We start from the raw sequence: 23,841 nt of genomic DNA, 5'->3' as shown, positions 1-23,841 counted from the left end.
GGCCTGAAACAGAGGCCTCTAGAATCCGTATGGCTATTGCACCATCACCTTAACACACTTAAAAAATAGAAGCTTGGATTTTATTTATTCTTTCCAGATATTTAAGCCATTTAAGTGCTGACAGATTATAGGTGTGTGATTAACAAAAGCTACAATCACTGTGTATCTTTGCAGCAAAATGTAAAAGAAGAAAATACAAAAACAAAAAAAAACCAACATTCAGGCCAGTGTGCGCCCATGTCTGTGATTCCGAGTGGTCAAGCCTCATGATGTATATGACAAACAGAAAGTCTTAACCCCACTGCATATGAGGGAGAAATGAGCCATACTGTCCCATTATATTGCTATAAATCATTTTTGTCGACCACTGACAGCTTTTTATCAGATATAACCTTTTCAAGCTTCCATTAGGACTGCTAACATTTTCAACTCTGACACGTTTGTAGTTTACGAATTCCACAGCTGATTAACTCTGAGCAGAGGCGGGCTGCTGTCCGTGGTCTTTTCCAACAAAGGCCTTTCATCTTGTTATTGGAGGGGGTGGGGATGCAGCTCCAGTGTAATCATTTACCCCTTAACTTGCAGTTTTAATTCTTTTACAAACATTAAACTGTCTGGACTATCTCTGATTGAAAATGCTTACATTCGCAAAAAATGCAAAATTAGCTCGTGAAAGCACGGAATCTACAAAACCTATTTAATTGCCTCCTGCATATGGAGACCGGGGGAAATCGGAAAACTGAGACAGTTCGTCACCACATTTCTCAATTTCAAGCCTGCAAACCAAGGCACCGTGAGGGCAAGATTATGTTATTTAACGGTCTAACGAAAAACAGTGATTCTTAATATCTGAAGGTCGTCGGGAAAGCCACGCTTTGAAGTGGATCTCCGACATGACTGTAGAGTGACCCGCACAGTAAGGCTGGCTCACTGCCATCCAGGAATGGAGCAGCTAAGGAGATCCATGTTGGCCAGTTTCGGGGGGTGGGGGGTGGGGTGGGGGCAAGGGAAGTCTCATAGAGCAAGCAGCAGGCACACGCTCTTCGAGTCGGCCACGCTCACACAGAAGATCCCATTACCTGGCCAGCTGAAAAGGAGAACCCGTCTCGGGTGATTTGACTCTGGCTAAAGAGACTCGCGCATTGGGTTGCGCCAGCGCCGGAGACCTGGTGCTTCATACGGTATTAGTTTTGAAAAGAACTAACTAGATGTCAGGCCCAGGTAATGAAATCAAAACGGACAGGCTCAGAAAGAAAGAGAGAGAGAGAGAGAGAGAAAGAGAGAGCGTGCACAAGGGGGACCGGGGGAACCCTCCTAAGGCAAAGTGCCTCTTCTAGATGAATGGTGACTGTCGGAGGAACAACAGCAGGCACAGGACAGTCCATCTCACTGTCAGGGGCTGACGTTCCTCTTTTCCCCTCTCTGCCTCTTGTCCTGATACAAAATCTGTACAGTGGGAATCTCCATAATAGAGATGCAACTGACAAACTGAGACAAGCACTCCATTGCTGGCTGATGCCAAAAAAAGGAAAGGGTTCCATGGTCAGTAGATGTGAGCAAAGACCAAAGCAGGCCAAGACACTGTGTGCAGATCGTGGTGTACAGAACTCACGAGCACGAATCACAAGCAAATCACCTCAGTGCTAAGGAATGCAAAAAATAACACATGCCTTTAAGAATTAAATAATCAAAAAGCTGTTGCCTATGTATTACGTGAATAAATATACAGAAATGCTAAAACTTTTATTTGGAAAAGGCTGCCACATACTAGTACAGTAGTGCCTACTGTAGATTTACAATTTTTTTTGTACATTGTGGGGAAAAATTTGTCGGCTGCAAGTATTTCATCACATGCAGTCTTTAATCTTCTCCACTTTTCAGAAACATACAAGGCTTATGTGATTAATATTCAGCATCAGGTGAATAATTTTTATGCAATTCTGATAGTTGGAGAGATGGATAACTCAATTATGAGCACATCCATCAGACTGCTCCTTGGCATTGGAAAGCTACCAGCTAAGATTGATGGGAAGAGGAGACCAATGGTTTCCTCGCCGTCATATCTAGGCACTGGGCCTGAACACTTTTTTTTAGCGGTCTTCATAGGCAAAGCATCATTACCCCTCACTCCATTGAAAAGAGTTTATTATGAGGTTAGTGTTTTGGCAAGACTATTGTTTGGATGATGAATATTGTTGGTGAGGGCATTAAAGGGAAAATTAGTGATGTCACCAAAAAAAGTACCACTATTCCTTCCCCTTTTTGTAGCTTGAGGGGAAAAAAACAATTAACAATTGTTACAATTTCCCGGCCTTTGTCAAACGGCTGGAAAGTGCCTAGAAATTCATGGGAAAAAACATAAAAACAAAAACAACAAAATTCGCAGAAAACGAAAGTCATATGCACACTATGTCTGTGACATTACATAATATGCCCAGCATATTTAATGGAAAAATATAAAATGTGTATGAATGAGGAGATGGACAAATGAAAAGACCCCAGGCCTCTGGGACACATCACGTGAAATTACCCGACTAAAAGAGAGAAGGAAAGGACGATGATGTCACCCCCCCCCTCTCGACTGCGGACGACGAAGCACGCCCCTAAGTGCAGGGGCGGCCCGAACTGTTCAGACAACGATACGGCCCGAACAATGGGAGAGCGCATTCCAAATGTCAGATGTAAATGTCAATTAAAAATTACAAGGGAGTTCTGAAAGGTAGGGTCTGAAGGGGTTGACATTTTTTGACATGGCGGAGTGCATCTGACCAAGCCTTTGGCAAACACAACAGGATCTATGCTGTCAGCTCTTATCGTAAACAGACTCGGCCGCTTGTCGAATGTCAATGAGGAGCAGCGCAGGCAGCTGAGCTACAGCCCGGCGTTTAGACAAAAGGGGGCTGTGGGCACTCTCTCAGAAGACACGCCATGTCGACGCGCAACGCCGTTTTCAAAGGAGACAAGCCAACGAATAAGTAAACTTTGTCCCGCGTGGTGGCAGGAGACACGGGCCTAGCAAAGTGTTGGACCGCTGCCGTTGAGCTGCCTGCGGGATCAATCTCAGATGATAATGAGAAAAAGATACTTTAGAAGTTTGTGTCATATATAGGAACGGTTGTGACTTCTGATTGACTGAGATGGTTTTCACTGAAGCGATATTTCACTGCACGCAAAATTCTTCATGGTCTAGGAATGTTCTCAGGCGCATTCCAGCATATTCTGGTGGACAACTTTTAGAGTGAATATTCCTTCTCTTGGACGCGTTAGGTCTTTAATGAGCAATGTGACACACTCCAACGTTCCAAGACATAGTCACACTTGAATAATTTTTTGATTCAGAGGGCTTCCAAGATATCAGACAACATAGATGATATTTCCTTAAGCACATGTACTGTCCAAATAAAACCATCACAGACAGGGAAAATAAAACATTACTGAATATGACCTTGACCTCGGTTCATTTTTTATTCCACTGCTCAGTGCTTCTGGGACCAGCATGGTCTCAAACGTTTCATTCAAAGACATCTTTCAGGTAAGACGGGAAGTCATTTGTCAATAGACACAGTAAATTCTCTATTGCTCTGATAGGGTGTGGTTTATATGAATTGCTTCATTTACATTTCATAAATATGAATCTCATCTTTCTCAAAAGAGCCTAACAGTACTGCCAAAACCACCATAAGAACTACCACTTACATCCAGCACTCACAATAATCATCATCATAATGTAGCATTAATCATCCTTTAGAGGACAGTTTAACATGTTATGGAAATCTGAATAGTTTTTCCTGATCATATTTTAACAAATAGTATCTAAAGCATTCAGGACTCAGAAAAACTTGCAGTTACTCACTGCATTACTCAAAGAACTTACTTGGTAAAAATCAAACTGGTTAAAATTACTGAGGGAGAGGAAACCACTCACTTGGCTTCCTAACAGAGGTGCATAGAGTTTGTCAAACTCAGCAAACTGAATCCTGCCCACAAACAATATTTCTTATTTTCATTCCTTCAGCTGGTACACACAGAACCCAACTCCGCCTGACCGCAAATCCCTGGATAGAGCTCTAAGGTCAAAGCCTTCCAGTGCTCTACCAGCGTGTCACAATGTGTCAGCCTGCCATCACACTAAAGGAGCGAGAGTGACCTTTCAGTTCGGTGCGTTCGGGGGGCCGTGGAACGAGGGAAGGGGGAAAAGGCGGCCACGCGTGAGCGGCTTCCCCGCGCTGCCTTGACACGTACCGCTTCCCGAGCGCCCCGCCTGTTTTCTAACCCACAAGGTGAAGTCTCCACGGCGCCCGTCTCCGCGGCACCCGTCTGCCGGTGCTTCAACTCTGTGCGAGAGTGTCAGAAGCTGGTGGAGAACCTCTGGCACTGAGACAGCACAGCCGGCCTTGCTGAGGCTGTGACGTCACGCCAGGTGATGTTTCAGAACGGAAGGGTCGGCAAGGGGAGTGCGATGCTTTGCGTTTGACTGTTCACCTATTCAGCAAAAACACTCCTAACCAAAGAGTCTTACAGGGATCAGTACCTAAACGACAAAACTTTTGATATCCCCCCTGGGATGCTTTGAAACTGGCCCAGGTGTGAGCTCTTCCCTGGCACGACCGCAAAGACTTTTAGAGTCAATGAAGAACACAAATGTTTTCTTTCCTCTGCTGCAGCCAGGCTTTAAAGTTATTAAAGCCTTTCCCCGCTCATCCTGAAGGAGGCCGGGCGGGTGCACAAAACGCCGTAGCTCAACTGGATCCCACAGGCTCTCTCTGTCCAGGAATTCTCATGACAGCAGATGCGTGAAATTAATCACCCATTTCCCTTCCCAAACAATATATGTCCATTGAAAAAAAAAAACAATTCCTTTCTAACGTCTGCCTCTGGTTCTCATGCGTCACCGAGACCTGAAAGGTCGGAACAGGATGAGGTAGAGAATGCATTAAAGTATATATAGATGCGAGTTGTTTTAGGGAAGCAGATGCTTCTCTGTTATTTCAGGGGGAAAGGCCTACCTGTTCCAATAGCTCCAAAACTGCTCGTTCAGGTACGTGCGGTGGCTGCATTCATCCCCAAAAGAGGCCTTGCTTTCGATCCAGTGAACTATGTGACCCTCAACAGCTGGTTTTGGAAACATAAAAATAAATGAGGTCAATTTAAGCTCAAGGGAGCTGTGTGTATGATCTAGTCTGACGTAGTGCTAAGATTTTGATTAAATGTATCAGGGGAGGCCATGGTGGACCACTGAACCTCTTTTCAATAGCTAACGTCTGATGAGGTCAGGGAAACGGTTTTATTAGTTGGACAAACTGTTGTGGAGAAACTCCATTCTATTCGCAGCACTGTTTCTTTTAAAGTGACACATTTGGCATTGTTATTATAAACTTGTGTTTGGTGGCCATATTTAATACATGGCCTAAACTAACATGAAGAGACAATTGTCACTTGACGTTAATTAAAATCTAAATCACAATACACAATACAAATGAGTGACCTGGTATGGCTGGGTGTTGCTGTCTGGTGAATATCTATTCATACAAACCCCTGAACAATGAACATGAATGTTTTAATCTGAAATGAGCACATTTTACTCAATACTTGCATAAAAACAGGCAATGCAAATGCAAAACAAGCAGGAAAAAAAAAACATTTTTGCATAGTTTCTCCAGACTATATCATCCATTGGCATTCCCACAAATAAATCTGTGCAAATTTGTATGATATGTCCTCATTCCGGCCAAAAGTTCTGCAGCACGCGGAATAACCTCCTTTGAACTATGCATCGCATGCAGAGCTCTTGCTAGGTTAGCTCTGCAGCAGAGCGCACAACAGTCTGAAAGTGTAAAAGAAGAGGATGACATCTCACCAACCTATTGGCACCTCCAGAATGATGTCTGGCGTCTTGTCATAGCCCTTGGCACGGAGTTGATTTTCATCTGCGAGAAAGACATTTTGGTAATGAAAGTGCTGCACAAAGTCTTGACAGGGTTACCACAACATATACATGGAAATGAACTGCAGAAAGTCATCACTACTATTATACTATACTAATATAGTGTACTACTAATGTACTATACCCTTTTTTTTCGGTTTCTTGGCATTTTTAAAAGCAACATAATGTATATCCACACACCTTTCTCATAACCTGAAGGGCAGGGGTCAGGTATCTTTAAAACAACACTGAAAGTCATCACTACTATTATACTATACTAATATAGTGTACTACTAATGTACTATACCTTTTTTTCGGTTTCTTGGCATTTTTAAAAGCAACATAATGTATATCCACACACCTTTCTCATAACCTGAAGGGCAGGGGTCAGGTATCTTTAAACCAGCACTGAGGACGTAAAGCTACAAGCTGCAGACGTACCAAGTTTTAGCATTATTTCCAAGGACGCACAACATCCCACGACAAAAAGGAGAAAAGCTCCAAAATATTGCATGTCACATATTTTCTGTCACAGTACGCAAAACCCGTGAAGTCTAGCTGCTCTGCACTACTTACAGTTTGTGGGCTTCGCGGAAGAAAATATATAAATAAAGGACAGGGTTGGCATTATAGCAGCCATAAGCGTGACCCTGCTCGCGTGGGTTCAGCTATTGTCCTTGACTCCTGGCGCGGTTCGGCTATTATCTGTGGAACACCTGATTTCTCCATTAAATTTCAGGCTGACCAGGTCATTCAATTCCAGGCCTGCCTTTCCGTCTTCAGCCAAGCTCGACTAATGGGGCGGGGGGAGAAGCGAGGTCCGGGGCTGCGAAGGGCTCGGCGGTGTGGTCTCTCTTAACACCTACCGGGCTGTTGACATTGTCATGCCGCTCCGATCGCCTTTTTACATCACCTTTGATTAAAATTAATGGCCCATTCCCACTGTTGGGGAGCTTATTTCCAATCCATTTATCAACCGGGGACACCGGCTTTCACGGCCCATGTGCCCAAACTCTGACAGTTTTAGAACACTCCTCTATGGTGCTGAGAGAAAGGTCAGCACTGCGGGCCCAAATAAACGATATCTTCTTAATGACATAAAGACTGATTCTATATCTGACCACAGGGACGGGAGGGGGGGAAAAGGGGGAATTTCTGTCCCAACAATTTCACACCTGAACACTCAATACCTTGACCTGGTCTCTTCAGCTTATACAACGGCAAAACAAAACAAGATTCCATTGAGTGTCTGTGCACACACTTCTCTTTGATCACACTTTGAAATTACCGTTTACTATGCTTCTCCATTCTCATAAAAAGTGTGTGCAAAATTGATATTGAAGCGGGAAAAACCTACTTGGCTTGAATTTTAATAAAGGTAATAAAAAAATTCCCTTGGTGGGTATTATCCTTCTACTAATCTCTGAAATGCAAAGGTGAAGAGCAAAATCTGAGAACATCAAAAAGTAATGCTATACAAGTGCCAAGCCCATTTTCGAACCTCTTACTCTATAAAATATTCATTGCAGGCTAGCGCATAAATGAAACATACCAGGATATTAGATAACAGAGTTCCTGTTTGTTTGTAAATCAATGAGAGATAACATGCACTACATCAATCATCCCCTGGCCTTTTTGCACTCTGTGATAGCCGGTACTCCGGTGCTTTTTTTCCATAACTTAACAGCTGCTGAAATGCAGAAGACAGGAAAGGGTCCAAGGTGAAGGCTTACCTAAAAAGGACAGGTTTCTCTCTTGCAGCTTGTCACGGAGAAGGATCTCATGTTCCTGACCAATGGCACTGTAGGTGTATAGTTAAGGACATTCATGGCGCTACTCTATAGGGATCACATTTCAGTCTCAAATCAAAACAGATTTTTTTTTCTCCATTGGCATTTTTATGATTGCAATTTTTTACAAATGCAACTTAAATGCACTGTCCCTGAACTAAGTGAAAACATGATATGCCAATGATATTTTAATGTGATGGCTTCATAAAAGATGTTTGGCATTCTGACTGTGACCGAGCTTTGACTTGGATTATTTTCCCCACCCATGCTTTGTTAAATTAACTGATTTAATGACCAAACCGTTTGACGTACACAAACTTCAAGTTTTCCCTCTCTTTTTCAACTCATACTTCGGGAATTCTAAAGAGGGGACATTTTACCTGTGCAAACGGTTGCTATGGAAACCGCCAGGCTGTGGAGCAAGGTTGCTGTGGCAACACAAAGAGTGGCGAGGAAAGTTCCAAGTCAGCATGACTGCATAGTAAGTGTTATTTATGTCCATGTTTACTAAATGCCTGAAATAAAATAGCATTGTCTGACAATCTTCAACACTCCTGTGTAGATCTAGATGATCTAGAATGCAGGCTTTTGAGGTGTGTGTGCCCTCAGACAATGGAAATCCAGGTCAACCACAAATCCTGAAGGTACTGTGCTGCTCTACATAAACACAGTACACACAAAGGAGACGGGTATCTACAGGGAAAGACTCCAGGGCAAGTTCCACACTGCCAACCAACAGACCCTGGAATTCATACTTCCTTACTCTAAAGCAAAAATACAAATAAACGCATAAATTAATCTGCCTTTAGAAGAAATGTCATTCTGAATTATGAAATATCATGAAAGATCCAGGAGAAAGTCTTCTTGCGTTTCTGAAAAGCAGAATCATGAATGCATAATTCACTTTTTATACAAAATGAAAACGAAAAAACTCCTTCAGGCATCAATCCCACACCTTCTCACATTCGCACACCATTGAAGAATTAAGAGCACTGAAGTATGCCTACACCACACTGTTTACAAACCTTCAGATCAATTCTGTTACATAGAGAAGATGGTGCACAAACATTCAGATCAATTCTGTTACGTTGAGAAGATGGTGCACAAACCTTCAGATCAATTCTGTTACGTTGAGAAGATGGTGCACAAACATTCAGATCAATTCTGTTACATAGAGAAGATGGTGCACAAACATTCAGATCAATTCTGTTACATAGAGAAGATGGTGCACAAACCTTCAGATCAATTCTGTTACATAGAGAAGATGGTGCACAAACATTCAGATCAATTCTGTTACGTTGAGAAGTGTGATTCCTAACCAGGGCAGCGAATGAACTGCATTGAGCGGTGTATAAAGGTGAACTAACTGCGTGTAGGTCGACACTGAGGGGGAGAGGGCGAGAGGGAGTAAAGAGCATGAATGAACCCCGGGGACAGGGTGGGACAGGGTTGACCGGGCAGGGACAGTGGACACCCCCCCCCCCCCACCCCCCCACGTCCCGGTCCCCAGCTGCCTGCCCCCTCGGTGATGAGCTGCCATTGACGGGCCATGACTGCCCATCACCGGGGCTCCACGGCTGGACTGACGGAGGGTGAGTTATTTCACGGTCACGCCGACGCGCCGCGAACTCTCTCCAAGGTGCTGATAATTCTCCATGACAGCCGTACCGCCGAGCGCACGCTCGAGGTAAACAAACAAAATGGAGGGGGACGGCAAAACGCTTCTGGCACCCGGGATGTGGGATGGGGGCAGGGTTCCAAAATGGCCCCCATCTCTGCATCTCATGGAAGTACACTTTGCAGAAGATTAGCTGCTAGAGTGGAAGCCACAAACAAGACGTGCCAAGCTCAGCGAATGTCCCATACATCCTCCTGGTAATGGTTGAAACCGCATGTTTTTTTTTTTTTTTTACAGAAAAGGTAATTAGAATTCAAATTACGGAAGCTACAGAAATCATAAATGCTGAAACTCAATCCAACTCCGGCAGACTGTACTCAACAGAAACCTATTTTCAGAGGGGATAAACACGCAGTTGGCGGTTTTAACGCTGCAATCTAGAAACACACCAACGCATGTTATGGCTTCGAACGTGGATAACCTAGATGGAAAAAAAAAATAAAATCTATAACTGGCCATTATGGATGCAATTCCAGTTTCTATGACATAGAACATTGGCTTGATTCAGTCCATGAATAAGGAAATGCATACAGATCAGGCCTCTCCTGCATCCCTCTCTCGGCCCTGTGATGTGGCGGCAAGGAAAAAGCAGGATGAAACACTTCTTTCTGAAGCAGAACTTTTATGTCAGGTGAAGCCAGACACATCTCATCCCTTGAATAGCTCCTCGTCAATTCCAGGCTTAAAATTTTATGGGAAAGGATACTGTTTGATGCAGTCTACCAACGGTCCATAACAGCAGTCATTTATTGTGCACTGAAAGAGGGAAAGAAATATTACAGTGAGGGGAAAAGAGAGAGGCCCACACACCCATTAACTAGCAATGGGGGAGGAAAAAAAACCCACACACATACTCATACACATATACACACACAAACACATAAAAAATGTCAGACGGTAGTCATGCTTGACTGTCAAACCTCACATGAAATTATTAACAAACATGAACCAAACAGTTTTATTTGGGCAAAATCAAGCTGGAGAAAGACCATCTTGGACCACTTACACAAATATTTCTATGGTTTAGTTTCAACCAGACACCTAATTCATAGGAAGGGGAAATTAACCAAAAATTTACCAATTTACCCTTCATAAGGATTTTATATTCCGGTACTGTGTGAGAAAAATCGAATTTAAGAGGGATATCAGCTTACATACCTGATAAACATGGTTGGCCAGATTGCGGTCTGGAATTAAAGATGGCTCTCTCAGCATGCTGTTTATGACCAGCTTGGTGGCTGAAAGAAAAGAGAAACATGAACAAAATAAAATGCTAATACCCCACAGACATGTGGCTCGCTGTCCTGTAACCTTATTGAGTGACCTGAGAAACAGGAAGCATACTATTAAAGCAAAGCAACAAATAGACCAGAGATAACCTTTCAACCACTGTGTAAGTACATCTGTGTGATGCTACAGTACGACCCCAAAAGTTTCCATAACCCTCCTCGCTCTATTCAGTTAAACCGCACTGTCACTCCAATGTAGCCTAATGTAAATACAGTATGCTTATTCCACTGTGGAGTACACATGCCCTGCATAGTACACTGCTTATAGGAGATGGAGCCTGGGCACCTTGCTCACCACATGTTTCTGCGTTATGATTTCATAAATCAGTCAACCAATCGTGTAGGTTGATTCCCAGTTGCAGCCACTATGAAATTCCCTACATCATTTTTCCATTTCAGACGAAATTAATTGCATCGCTGTGTGACAAAATGGTCAAAGTGCACCGTTTTAATGGTTACACACTTGAACATATTAGACTCGGTGCATTACTAACAATCCCAGGGAACGTTGCCGTTCATATTTTAATCATTAGAAAACCCAAAGAGCCAAAGCCGTACCTGTGATTCCGTCTGAATTAAACCTCTGCAAGCCGCACAATTTCAAGGGTTTTAAAGCAAGAGGAATGAGGAACAAAAACCACATCCTTGGAAATGAGCTCCACTTTAAGGCCAGCGATTCGCAGTCTTTTATAGGCTGCTGACTTACAGTACTACATTAGCTTCTATTAAACACAGACCTTTATTATGACAAGATCCTTGTTAAAACATATAAAATGCTCGGCTCCTCTCACTATCTCAGTGGTGCCGTTCCTCGGGTCTCATATCAAACCGCTAGCAGAGATATAACAAATATGGCCCTGTGATCCCCTGTCTATTCTTACCAGTGCTAAATGAGGAAATGAGAAAGGGGTAGATGGAGAACAAAGCACCGTCAGCAGTCTTCTCCTCTCCCTTCCCTTTCTCCTCCTCAGAGCTGGAAGGCACACTCAGTGCTTTATTTCTTCGCTCATTTTTCTCCGAGATTGGTACCTTCACACGCAGATCTATACCGCGCTCCCGTGCAGCAATGAAGAAAGAGGGTTATATTTTCCCCTTGAGTTAGGACACCTCATGACAAATGATAATAGATAATCAATAAACTGGGAAATATGAGGCAGCAAACTTTATGAAGCCAGGAGACATATTACTCCCGAACAACACTCGTTTCCCTTAACAAAGTCACTACTCGACTGTGCCTAATAATCTGAAGGAAAATCAAAGGACCCACAACCACATCAGCAATATTGGCAACTTATTCCACTTTAATGGCATTTTGATTGATTTTTTCCCCCTAATGGTAGTTTTATAGATTTGACGCTACTTCTGCAAAACAGTGGCGTGTAATAAACCTCCCAGAAGGCAAACAGCCGCCATTAAAGCTCTTGTCTTACTAGGGCTCATAATTGGAGGTTGACCACTGCTGCATTTTGGTTGTCCGCACAACACACATATTGTATGACCATCTATTGCATTCCATTATATTCAGTCTCTTTTTTTCAGGGGGACAAGAAAAGTGATCTAGGGTATGTACATACACCTATATTTGCGTTTGTGTGTGTATGTATATTTGTATGTATATATATATATACACACACACACGTGTATATGTATATATTTATACATACACACACACAAACACACACACATACATACATATATACATACATAATATAGATATATACATATATATACAGGTATAGTATGTGTATATATTGCATACTGTTTTACATACACCCATGTTTATATGTTTGTTTACATGTTTATTATTTTATTTAATTTTCTGTGGGGTGGGGTGGGGGGGTGTTACAAGAACAAAAAAAAAAAAAAAAAAAACTAAGAGGTTGACCTTGGAGCTGACATTGTGACGTTTCAGTAAAGCACTGACCTGATGAAAATGGAGACCTGGCCGCTAATAAATCAGGCGGCTTTAAAATGAGTTTACCCTAATGCTCATTCATCACGGCCATAATGCCATTTGCAGCCCAGGATTCGCCGCTGTGCGCAAACACTGCAGTAAATAATAACAGGGCCCCAACATCCCCGCATCATTGCAGCCTCTAACATCAGCATACATTTATTAAAGACACCTCGCCATACAGCGCCGCCATAATCCCCCGCAGGCTGTATCGCAGTTTAACACAACACAATGCTGTAAATATACACCAAATTTATTAGAATTGTCTGGCGCCGGCATAAATTCTGACCAGAGGTATTCTTATCTAAAACCAGCAGGGACAGGTGCAATATTAGCCGGAGACGCTCACTCTACATTGAGAGAGACAAAGGAAAGGGTACTCTGCGAAAAATAAAAAATTTGCAGAAAAAAAACAGAAAAAACCTCTTCGTTACATGCACTCCTTAAAAAAGGTGAACACCGAGAACAAAATGGAAAAAAACCTTGCTTGGTTCTCATTCATGGGATTTTGTATTTTTTCCATTTCCACCGGGGTGAAAAAGTCATTATCTAAATTAAAAAATGGGAAAGAAACCTCATTAGAAGGCAACATTTGTTGAGGGAGGAACGTAATAAACAATAACGGATGACAATCGTTATTGCCCCTGACACTGATGAGCTCCTCAGCAAGTTTGTTTATTAATTAAAAACGCACTTTTTTCCCCCCGTTCCCGTGCACAACTCATTGAGCTGCGAAGGCGCTCGTACATCAAACTTCATCGTGCGGAGGAGAGACGAGACCAGATAATGCACAGCGCTAAAGCTGATTTTCCATGATGAATCTCGGAGCATATAAATTGGCTAATATCTGAAAACATTTACAGATACTAGAGGAATTGACTACTTGTAGGACATGATGGATGGCCCTTTCAAACGCCAGCAGACAGCTCTGCAAATCTCTGCGGCTGCTAAAGCCCTCATTTGATTTTCCAATTTACTCCTTTTAAATTTATCTTCCCACTAAATATAAAAAGTAGTGATTTTGCCTTTTCCCTGGTGTGACGCTGGCGGAGGCGGACGGTGCTGGTGCTGCCGGAGAGACGGGTCTCGGAAGGGTTACTGGGGCAGAACTGATCCTCCTCGCCCCGGCCCCCCCCCTCGCCCGTCAGAGCCCAGCCGGCGAGCCCGCGTTCCCCGGGTCAGATCGTTAGACTTGCGGCGAGCCAGCCTTCAGCTCCTCCACTGAAGAAGAGTAATTAGTATACTTGTCAAGCGAGGTACGGTGCCGCCGCCACTGCTTACCTCGCCATTTTCCTCCCCCCACCCCCCCCCCCCTCCCCCGCCTTCCCCCCACTAGCAGCTAATGAACAGCCCCCAGTCTCATTATTCAAAAACAAAAAGGCTCTACTTCGGGTACTCTCCAATTTGCCATTGTGCGGGAAACATATGAGAGCTCTCCCCAACGCCGACACCAGGAGACAAGCTGATAAGCTGGCACCAGGGCTTGGAGAGCGTTTACTCCACCATGTCCTTCCATGTGCTTCCACGGAGAGCATTCCTTTGGGACGCGAAATAAAAGCGGGGAATACCATCCTCTCATTCCATCAGTTCAGAAATTGGAATTCTCTATCTGCAATACCACGAAAAAACAAAGAACGACTAAAACCTTTGGATCTCGGGCACGATGTGCTACCCGCGTAGCTCTGGTTACCAAAGACAACAATAAATCTTAAAGCAGCCCAATCATTATTAGAAAATATGAAGCAAGGATCTAATCTTGTGTAAGGCCATGGGAAAATGAAAAAGGTCAAATGGCCAGCTCAGCTGCTCCTCAAAAAAATTGTATCTAAATCTAAAGCTGTTCGATTCACACAGGGGAGATGGAGAGAGAGAGTGTGCGCAAAAAAGGGAGAACAAGAATGAGAACTCCCGTGTCACTCCCTCATGGAGACAGGAAGGATCTCGACGAGTGGGTACTTCAGACATCATGTTGTGATGACACTTTTTACCACTACAGACAAGGTCAGGGGAAGGAAAGAAAAAGGAATTCCCACGGTATGGCACATCACTTTTATTGATCTTCCCACAGATCGGAGGGGTCCACAGTCCCCATTTTAATATTTTCGTCATGATTCAACAGACTTTGGATTGCACCTTTAAAGATGCTGTGGTTTTGCTACTTCAAATATAACAAGCAATGTGCTTCCCCACCAAATAGCTGCTGGCTAACAGTAACAGCCAATTTACCTGGACATTTCAATTAGAAAACTACTTTCAATCTATACAAATTACATTTATCTTTAGGTCATCCCTTACCTCATGTATGTAACTTGCATACATGCAGATGTGATACATCTCCCTACAGAAACTCACCAGAATTCTTGCAGAATTTAAACTAAGTGTATTTCTCTTTTTCACACAACACATTTACCAACATTAGGCAAATGGATGACATGTGGAGAGAGACAGAAGCATTTCACACCACAGGCAAATATGATCAAATTAAAATGACAGCAAACAAATCAATAATATGCAAGACTCTTTCTTGTGACACTTTCACTCTTGGAATGAAAGTAGACAGTTAAACTTTGCCCCCTTCTCTTCTAGGACTGTTTGGACATGGTGGAACAACATTATGAATGTTGATATCACATTCAACACATGAAAAAGCTGCTTTTAATGTATGGATCTATTTACACGTGTCTCCAAACAGCCTTGCGTCTGGCCTATATGATTTCCTCAAAGTCCTTTAGCATGGTCAACAACAGAAATGATACCAAAAAAATAAAAAAAACAGAAAACAATTTAAAACCCTACATTGATCCAGTCAAAGTGATTGTACATGTATTCCACGGTCCCCAGGGCACCATTTCTGTGTCTCTTAAATGCAAATGGGGAAAAGAAGGAAGAAAACGACCGAGCTGGGTAAAGGCAAGTAGCTCACACAGTCAGGGGCAATGTCCCTTATATAGAAATCTATTGATCCCTGCAGCCCGCCCAGGACAAAAAAAAAAGGTGCAGTCTGGGTGCAGATGATGGATGCTCCTGCCAATAGCACTGAACAAACCTGTTAGCTAATTGCCACCAAAGACAATTATCCTTGCATTGTTTCATAATGGAAACACATTACAAAACTGTAATATACACACAGGGAGATTTGATGATTTGGCTGTGGAGCCATGCACACTGAATTTCATTGCCAAAGGCCAGAGGGGTCACTGCTGAGATGGGGGGTAGACCGTATCAAAATAGAAGTCACTCTTGCCGGCTAGCGTCAGTCGACAGAGAAATGTGTCAGGTTATCCCCTCTGGAATCTTTTTAGGGGCACAGAAGAGATATTTCTGCTAACCAGTTTTTTCATATCCGGATGGAACATGCGCAATAAACACAATACCCAGTAAATATCGGTGTGAGATTGGAGATGAAATGTGCTGAGTACGTATCTGTAACATTCATTCAAAACAGCCCCATTGGGAGGTATGTCAATACACAAATAATACTTGTATTAATACAGCACAATAACCTGGTGCTATGATAAAATATTTACAGTAACTTCCTTTTAAACATGCTACGCATGTGAATCCAACTTGTAGAAAAAGTGAAAAAAGTAACCCCTTTTTTTGGTGTATGAATGAAGCTGGTATGCAAAAGGCCAAGCATTTTTTTTCTACTCCTTACAAAAAAAATTCTTACAAGGTCTAAAGATAGCATTCTACCTGGTATTAGAGATTGTGTTATGCTTTAACAGACAAGTACTCTAACAATGTTGAAAGTAAATGACAAATATGAACCTTCTATGAGCTATCAAATAAAAGGAAATGCTTTCTATCTTTATTCATGTACACTGCCATTTACACTTGTAACTAAATGTGATAATATTTAAATGATACAAAACTGCACATCAAAATTGTTATCCAAAAAAGTTTATACCACACATTAGCTACACTATTTCCATTCCCAGAGAAAGTGCTTCTCCACAATTGTTATGTGTAACTAGGGTTATATGTAAGGAAGAGCTGGAATTCAAGTAAACTCTGTACTTTTGTAAACCGGAAACTCATTCAATACATTGGCTACTTATATCCACAGCGAATATTCAACTGATGTACTCTAGCTGCACTAAAGAAAGCAGATTATTTGGTTCCCCTCATTTTGATACAACAGAGCGACCATTTGGAACCATCATAAATACAACTTAAACAAATATTACAGAGGAGGTGAACAAGTTGTTCCTGAAGAGGCTCATATCGACATGTATTACATAAAAGCAAAGAACACAACCATTACCAACTGCTCCTTATGCTGTACTAATACTGCCACACTCCACAGCTGCTCTGAAGCTGCAGGGAGCCAAGGGGAGATTGACTCCTTCCATGCCGGAATAACCCAGAAAAGCAAGCGTGTGTTCATCTTGTAAATAACAGCAATGAAAAGAGCAAGATAACTGTGCAAGCCACTCGCATGTTATTAATAAGACATTACCAAAACAGGCCATGAGCTCATTTGAGCGATTGACCATAATCACATGGATAATGCTTTGAATATAATGGAGAAGCAATACCAGTATACTGAAATCTGATATCTTCGAAATACATTCGCTGATAACACAAAGTGGCTTAGATCAAATGACACAAATTTACTAACTCAGTTATTCATTTATTTTTTACTATATTACTCTTTCCACCACCTACGTGTTTTAAATAATGTGTGCTATCAGTTCAAAGAGTTGTACTAGTCATTACGTTTTACTTGGTGATGAGAATATATTGCTCCATATATCAAATTATCATATGACTAAACACAAGATTTTATGCATACATGTAGCTTTACAGCATTAAATATACCTGATGTATTACAGGTTTAAGACAATATATGGCAAAAGAAAGTGACTGTGTTTAGCATTATTTATACTGCATATTTACAATGACTTTGCTTACATTTGCCACATCCATTTGCATCCTCAGTTTTAAGAGATCTTAAATAGATTCAGAGACTGGGTGGGTTGTGTCTTCCACTATTTTAAAGCTGCCTCCTCTGGAAGGCCACCTGCTTTTACGCTGCTCAGACTACTATTTTGACAAGGGCTGGATAGCAGTGGGTCCAAAGCAATCAGAAGCTTGACTTTGACAAATGGCTGTACCGCGGCGAAGTTGAAAATAACACACATCCACTTTAATCTCTTTCTTGATTAAATCGAAGGCGTACCATTTTGACATCATGTGATTTGCTCATAAAGCACCCACTACCGGTTACTTTCCAGGATGTGTCTATTTAAATGATATTGAATTTTTCTCTTTTTTTCTGCGGGGGAAGGAAATGTACTTAATTCATTCACATGAACGATTAAAAAAAAAAAAAAAAAAATTCACAAAATCAGCGTCCAACTGACTGGTGCTCTGAGCAACAAAAAATGAGGAAAGAAGTACGGGGGAAAAAGGACAAGCCAATGTGTTTCACCGATTGCATTTTTATTTTTCTTTTGTAGTAGATTCTGTCTTCTCCTCTTAAAATGAGGGAGAGAATTTATGTGGCACCTGCAGTCAGACAGACAAGGCCTAGCCTCCACTATGGAGGCAGACACAAAAAGTAAACATTACATCTGGGGGGAGGGCTGTACAAAATCAAATCGTCTTTTAAAAATTTCTCGCTTTCTCTTTTCCGTTCACATGAGACTCGGTAAATATTTATAGGGCAGTTGATAAACTCCTCCTTGGTGAAAGAGTGGAACAGTCTTGGACAGAGAGCAATTATGGCACTGTTCATGGCTCACTTTGAATATCACATTGAATATTACTCATAAATCTTTTACAAGCGTGTCCCAGGAGCTCACTTAACAGCCCATTTTAATCATGCAATTGACACTGGGAAAATAATGTCGTTTTTTTCTGTGGCAAATTAACAAAGGTCCCACTCCTCCTTCTCAAAGTGTATTTTGTACCTCCATCCTGTTGCTATTTGATGTTGTGGGCATATCTGTGGCATTACAAGCTATATATGCGGCTGAAAGACAATTTAAACATGATGGCACAAATTGCATGGGTTGTCAATATTGTATTGTAAGTATTACAGACAGTATTTCATTTAAGACTACTTAATGTTAAATTTCAGATCATTCTAGATCATGCGGTGCACAGATTACTGTGTGTTTACGTACACTCTTGGATTGTATATTTTAGGTAATTCTTACAAATCCAGAAGACTGGTTTAAAAAACACTTAAGAATATGAATGAGCTTTTACAAAATCATTTATTTTTATAAAAATATATCTCTTGAACCTCACACCACTTGATTAATAGAATTGAACTTAACAGGAAAGAAAGGAGGAAAATGGCAGGATTTAGGAGACAGTTCGTGTTTGGAAATTCAGCTGTTCAGCACTGCCATGCCGAAAGCTCGCCTCTTCTTACGCACTTCCCCTCACGGTCCCATTGGCTCTGAGGGAGCCGAGCGAAGAGGTGAAATAAGAGGTGATAAATAACGCTGATGAAATGAAATAGCATTGATCTAAACAGCAGTTAAGTGGTGGGTGGTCGTCTGAGTGCTTAATTGTCAGTCATCTGCCCCAGGTACCACCGGCGGGGGTCTGTCTCTCATTAGGTCGGGCCGTGGCTGAGCGGGGTCTGAAGGCAGCAGAGCGTTCATTTCGGCGGGCCGCTCTGAGAACTGAAGTCAAAGGAAAGCCCTGCTACTCACGCGCTGTGCTCTCCTGGTCCTGCAGGAACCTCTCGAGGATCAGACGCGCCATGAGCGAGGGGGAGAAGTCCACCTAAATCGGAGAGTTAAAAAAAAAATATAACATGCTGCGTTAAAATCATTTTCCATGGAAGAAGTGCACTGTGTCACGAAAATCTAAAACAACACCCAAAAAAAAGGAGCCAAAAAATGTGAAAATGTTATTGCTCCTTTTAAACAGAATGGTGAGGGAAATTCAAATGGAGGCGAGCAAAATGAAACCACTCCCACACAGTCGTTTTGATGAGTGGGAAAAGAGCATTTTGAAAAGCGGAAAGTGGTTTTACAAGAATGCTGGTGCCAGTTCCTGTAATCCAGTTGACGTCTCCAGGAAAAAAAAAGAAAGGAAAAAAAAAAACCTTTTAATGGGGCTTAAGTATATTCAGCTTCTTAAACCTTAACCTATCCTTCAACGGGCCTTACATTAATTAGCAGTCTGGGAGCCATCATCTGCCTAACCTTTCTTCTTTGTTCAAAGAAGAAATTTCTTATTATAGCTAAATAAATTGGTTTAATATGGTCGTCATCTTTTTTTTTTTTTTTATAAATAGTTTGGGCTCCCCCCCAATCCTCTTTGGTGGAAAAGGTGAGTGGGCGGGTTGGTGGACAGAGGTGCAATTAGGAGGCCATCTGTGCTGTAGTGTCCGAGGTGAGTGGACCACTGTGGTTTGTTTTCATCAAGGACTTGTCGAGAGCAAGCCCACCGTTCACCCATATTCACTTGACTCCACATTTAAATGGCTTAAGGTATCTGCACCAGAAATTGCAAAAGGAGAAATGTACATGTTCCTTTATTAAGACTTCTTTTTTGGGGTTGGGGTTTAGGGTTTGCTGTAAAAATGACCACGATGATAAAAAAGAGATAACAAAGCAAATATACTAAATCATAAAAATTTCAATTATTTTAATATAAATAAAATCCCAATATTACAGAACATATTCACAGTCCTCAGTATGCATATGTCAAGTGATGGAACCTAGTGCACATTCATAATTTACACGTAACAGGTACAAATGCAATAAAATGCCTGAGTGGTTAATGAATTGCATTATATCAAGCAAAACATAAAGATCAATGAAATAAAAACATGACTTAAAATATGAAAACTCCTTATCATGCCCCTTTGTATTTGTGCCTTTTTTATTTTGGTTATGAAACAGATATTCTCAAAGCCCAAAAGTAAAAAAAAAAAATCTCTTGTTAGCATAATTGGGACCCGAAAGTGAATTTGCCTTCAGCTTATTGTAGAATTGTAGCGTTTTATCTCTTCTGTGATCCTTTCTAGTGGAGCTTGGAGCAGAACACGCGCCACATAAAGATTTACCGCCGGTAATATTTGTTAACATCACCATAATTCTGCATACAGAACATAGCCTTGGAAGACCAAAGATGTCTATAATTATTACGAGTAAAAGACGGTCTTTATCTTCATTAAAGAGCATGCGCTTTCTTTTGTGAGAATCCTTCCCTGTAACCCGCAGGTCTTTTAACAATGCAGGATCCATCCTCTTTGGATGCCATTAAAATCCCAGAGTAACAGGATCGCTGCATTCTGCCCACATCAGAGCTGACACATGAAAAATTGTGAAATTACTGAGGGTAGTCCAGCCTGAATAAGGACCACCTGATTAGTTCAGGTACTTGCGTCTCCCTAATTTTCATATTAATCATGCGTCCATCTCCCTCCAAAACCAGATCATCATGCTTTGTGTCAGAATTTAACATGTAAGTAAAATTTATAGGCCCTCAAATCCCTCCTGAAAATAATTATGGGTGGAAGAAAACTAAGTCTTGGTTTTATTATCCCTAATGCAAATGAAATGTAAATCACAGTATTTCATTGCTTTTTACCTTTAATGTACCTACTATTAACACCCTGAGAATGTATTTCTGACCTTCAAAAAAAAAGAGAGAAAAGATTAGAATTTCAGCTGGTGCAGAAGGGGGGTGTGGTTTATTTCAAATCCCTTTTAGATAAAGCATCAATATGCAATGGAGGATTTTAAAAAAGTGTTACATTTCTCATCAATTTTTATAGTTTTCCCCTGTTGGAGATATATTATCTCATAAAGTGCCACAACTACATCAATTAACTGTCTGAGGAATCATGAGTGCTTTGTTTAAATGTTAAGTAGCATATTAAAATGACAGTTAAATGGTTCATAGGCATAGATAATCTTCAGGCTGATTTTAATTATTTGAAAAAAAAAATATCGTATGTCAATTAAATCGGAAAAGGATTACTGAAGTTATCTTAAAGGTGTCACTGATATAAACACATGATTTTCAGTTTTTCAATTTCACAGTGATTTTCAGTTTTGTTTTTTTTTTTGGAAAATCTGCAAATACACAATTGCCATTATAAGAGGTATTTGATACAACTTCAACAACACTACAACAATTTCACAAGGATATGCTTGTGAAATTCATCCTCAGATATGGCACTAAACAGCCTGTGTGGTGAGATGCTTTCAATGTGAAGTCATAGCTCAGCCATCTTTGGGCAACCCAGCCAAATGAATCACGTCCCATCTGCAGCTGTATCAATCATTTTTGCTCTATCCATTTGCCCACATGATGTTGATGAGATAATATTAACAGGGCTGATTTAACAACAAACTCCTGGCTATCGCTATTAAAAAGCATATAAAACAAGGCGATATGAAGCAGGTGGATCTGTATTATCAACCAAACAAGCATATATCATAGTACTGTATTATATTCAACAGTAATAATTCAAGCTTTTGTTTAGTACATTCATTGTTTTTAAATACAGCTGCAGAAATCACGGTCTGAGGTGGAGCACTCTTTAATGGATGGCGTTTCAGGGCTTGCGGGCCCCTTCACCACCCATTAAGCCTTGTGAGTAGCCCAATGTTAATTGCTAATTTGCTGACTTGCTGCAATGCACAGGAGATGTTGGCTGGGGGAAGCCCATTCATTCTTGTTAATGTGATATGTAGAAACTCGCTCATTGCAACACTTTAATGCTCACAGCACCAAGCCATTTTTAATACAAACACTCAGTTTCCCCTCCCCCCCTCCCTCCACAGCACTCGCCACCGGAACCTAACATTAAAACAGGTTATATACTCTGGGGGCAAGCCTGATGGGCATCGATGCAATGTTGAACCACTTTCCACTGCTACTGAGCCAAATATTTTACAGCGTTACGAAGGATGAGAATAGAGTGGAAACACTTTCCTATGCCAGGGTCATATGTTTTTAAGCAAAATACACAAAAAGGCACAGACCAGTCCAATAAATACTAAAATAACAGCAAGCTGCAGGCTTTCATTGTATGTGTGCACACAAATGTGCCCTCTGTGAGCACCAGAAGAACTCTTTCACGTTAACTATGTCTTCATATAATTTGATTTTGCATTTGAAAATGCACTACAATGTATTGTCACACAATTTTAATGGTTTAATTGTTTACCAGAGACTTTGATTTATTATATACTAAACTAAGGTTCAGCAGTTGCATCATGACAGGTAGTAACTTGCAAGAATGTTTTCTGAATGTCAATTATGATAATGATGCAAAAAGTATTTTTACATCTGCTCGAAGCGGATAAGGACTAATTATATTAAATGATTGGTTAATAGATGGGACTATTTGTCCAATTTTCGTAAGTACTAACAGGCAGGAAAAAAATTTTAAACATCCAATGCAACCAGGACTTCAGCGGGTTTTAGGTCTAATTACGCTTGTGGCCAAATCTGCAGCAGACTTGCTAGTGCAAGTGGGTTTCAGCAGAAAACACAGAAAATGACACGGGGAAGCCATTACCTCATTGGCCAAGTCCAACAGGACCGGGGACGAAGGACGAGTCTTCGCTGCGCTCAGGTACCTTCATTATAACAACAGATAAAAAAAAAAAAAAATTCAGAGAGAATGAGAGAATCAGGCGAGAGAGGAGAGGACAAGAACAGACCAGCCTAGACATGTTAATGTCCCTGATGAGTTTGCTCTCTATGGCAGATGGCAAGCTGGGTCTGCCCGCAAATGGTGGCGTTTAGAGGTCTTGAATTGTCCTTAAAACTAGACCAGGCATGACATCTAGCAGAAAAAGAGCTCTCTTATTTTAACTGCACCTAGTGAAGTCACCTCAGATCGGGTTCAGATCCTCAGAGCTCGGCGTTATACAACCAGATTATGAATGCATTATCCAACTCCCATTCCACAAAACAATTGCTTAATGGGTTTAGATAAAGGCTAATTCTGACATGCAAAGGATCTTTTTTCCTGAATGTCTTTTTTCCAAGTGTACTATGAATAATAGCCTATTATAAGAATAGGGCACGCAAATAGCTAAATGTGACTCTGCCAAGTTATTCTTGATGCTTTTGAAGCTGTGTAACTGTGAAGGGTTAGCAGGTGCAAGTTGAAGTCTGAAATTTATCCTGAAGGCGGTGATTTGTTTAAAAGAGATTACATCTGTCATTGAAGCCCACCTACTCTCACCCCTGTCTGGTTGTTACGAGAAAGT

The 23,841-nt window shown here is 41.4% G+C and overlaps 1 protein-coding gene across 1 annotated transcript in view; it reads right to left on the bottom strand.

Annotated features, from left to right (window-relative positions):
• cdin1 (CDAN1 interacting nuclease 1) overlaps window positions 1-23,841 on the bottom strand; it is a 61,233-nt gene that overhangs the window by 21,493 nt on the left and 15,899 nt on the right. The window contains exons 4-10 of the mRNA XM_036542285.1: window positions 23,142-23,202; window positions 19,309-19,381; window positions 10,550-10,629; window positions 10,098-10,147; window positions 7,657-7,724; window positions 5,862-5,927; window positions 5,007-5,112 (exon numbers count right to left, since the gene is read on the bottom strand). Of these exons, the coding sequence (XP_036398178.1) occupies window positions 5,007-5,112; window positions 5,862-5,927; window positions 7,657-7,724; window positions 10,098-10,147; window positions 10,550-10,629; window positions 19,309-19,381; window positions 23,142-23,202 (504 nt within the window). The remainder of the gene's footprint in view (window positions 1-5,006; window positions 5,113-5,861; window positions 5,928-7,656; window positions 7,725-10,097; window positions 10,148-10,549; window positions 10,630-19,308; window positions 19,382-23,141; window positions 23,203-23,841) is intronic.

The sequence above is a fragment of the Megalops cyprinoides genome, chromosome 12 (genome assembly GCF_013368585.1).
Source record: "Megalops cyprinoides isolate fMegCyp1 chromosome 12, fMegCyp1.pri, whole genome shotgun sequence".
Classification (NCBI taxonomy): Eukaryota; Metazoa; Chordata; class Actinopteri; order Elopiformes; family Megalopidae; genus Megalops; species Megalops cyprinoides.
Note: the sequence above shows the minus strand (reverse complement) of the source record. Positions and strands in the feature narration are given on the sequence as shown.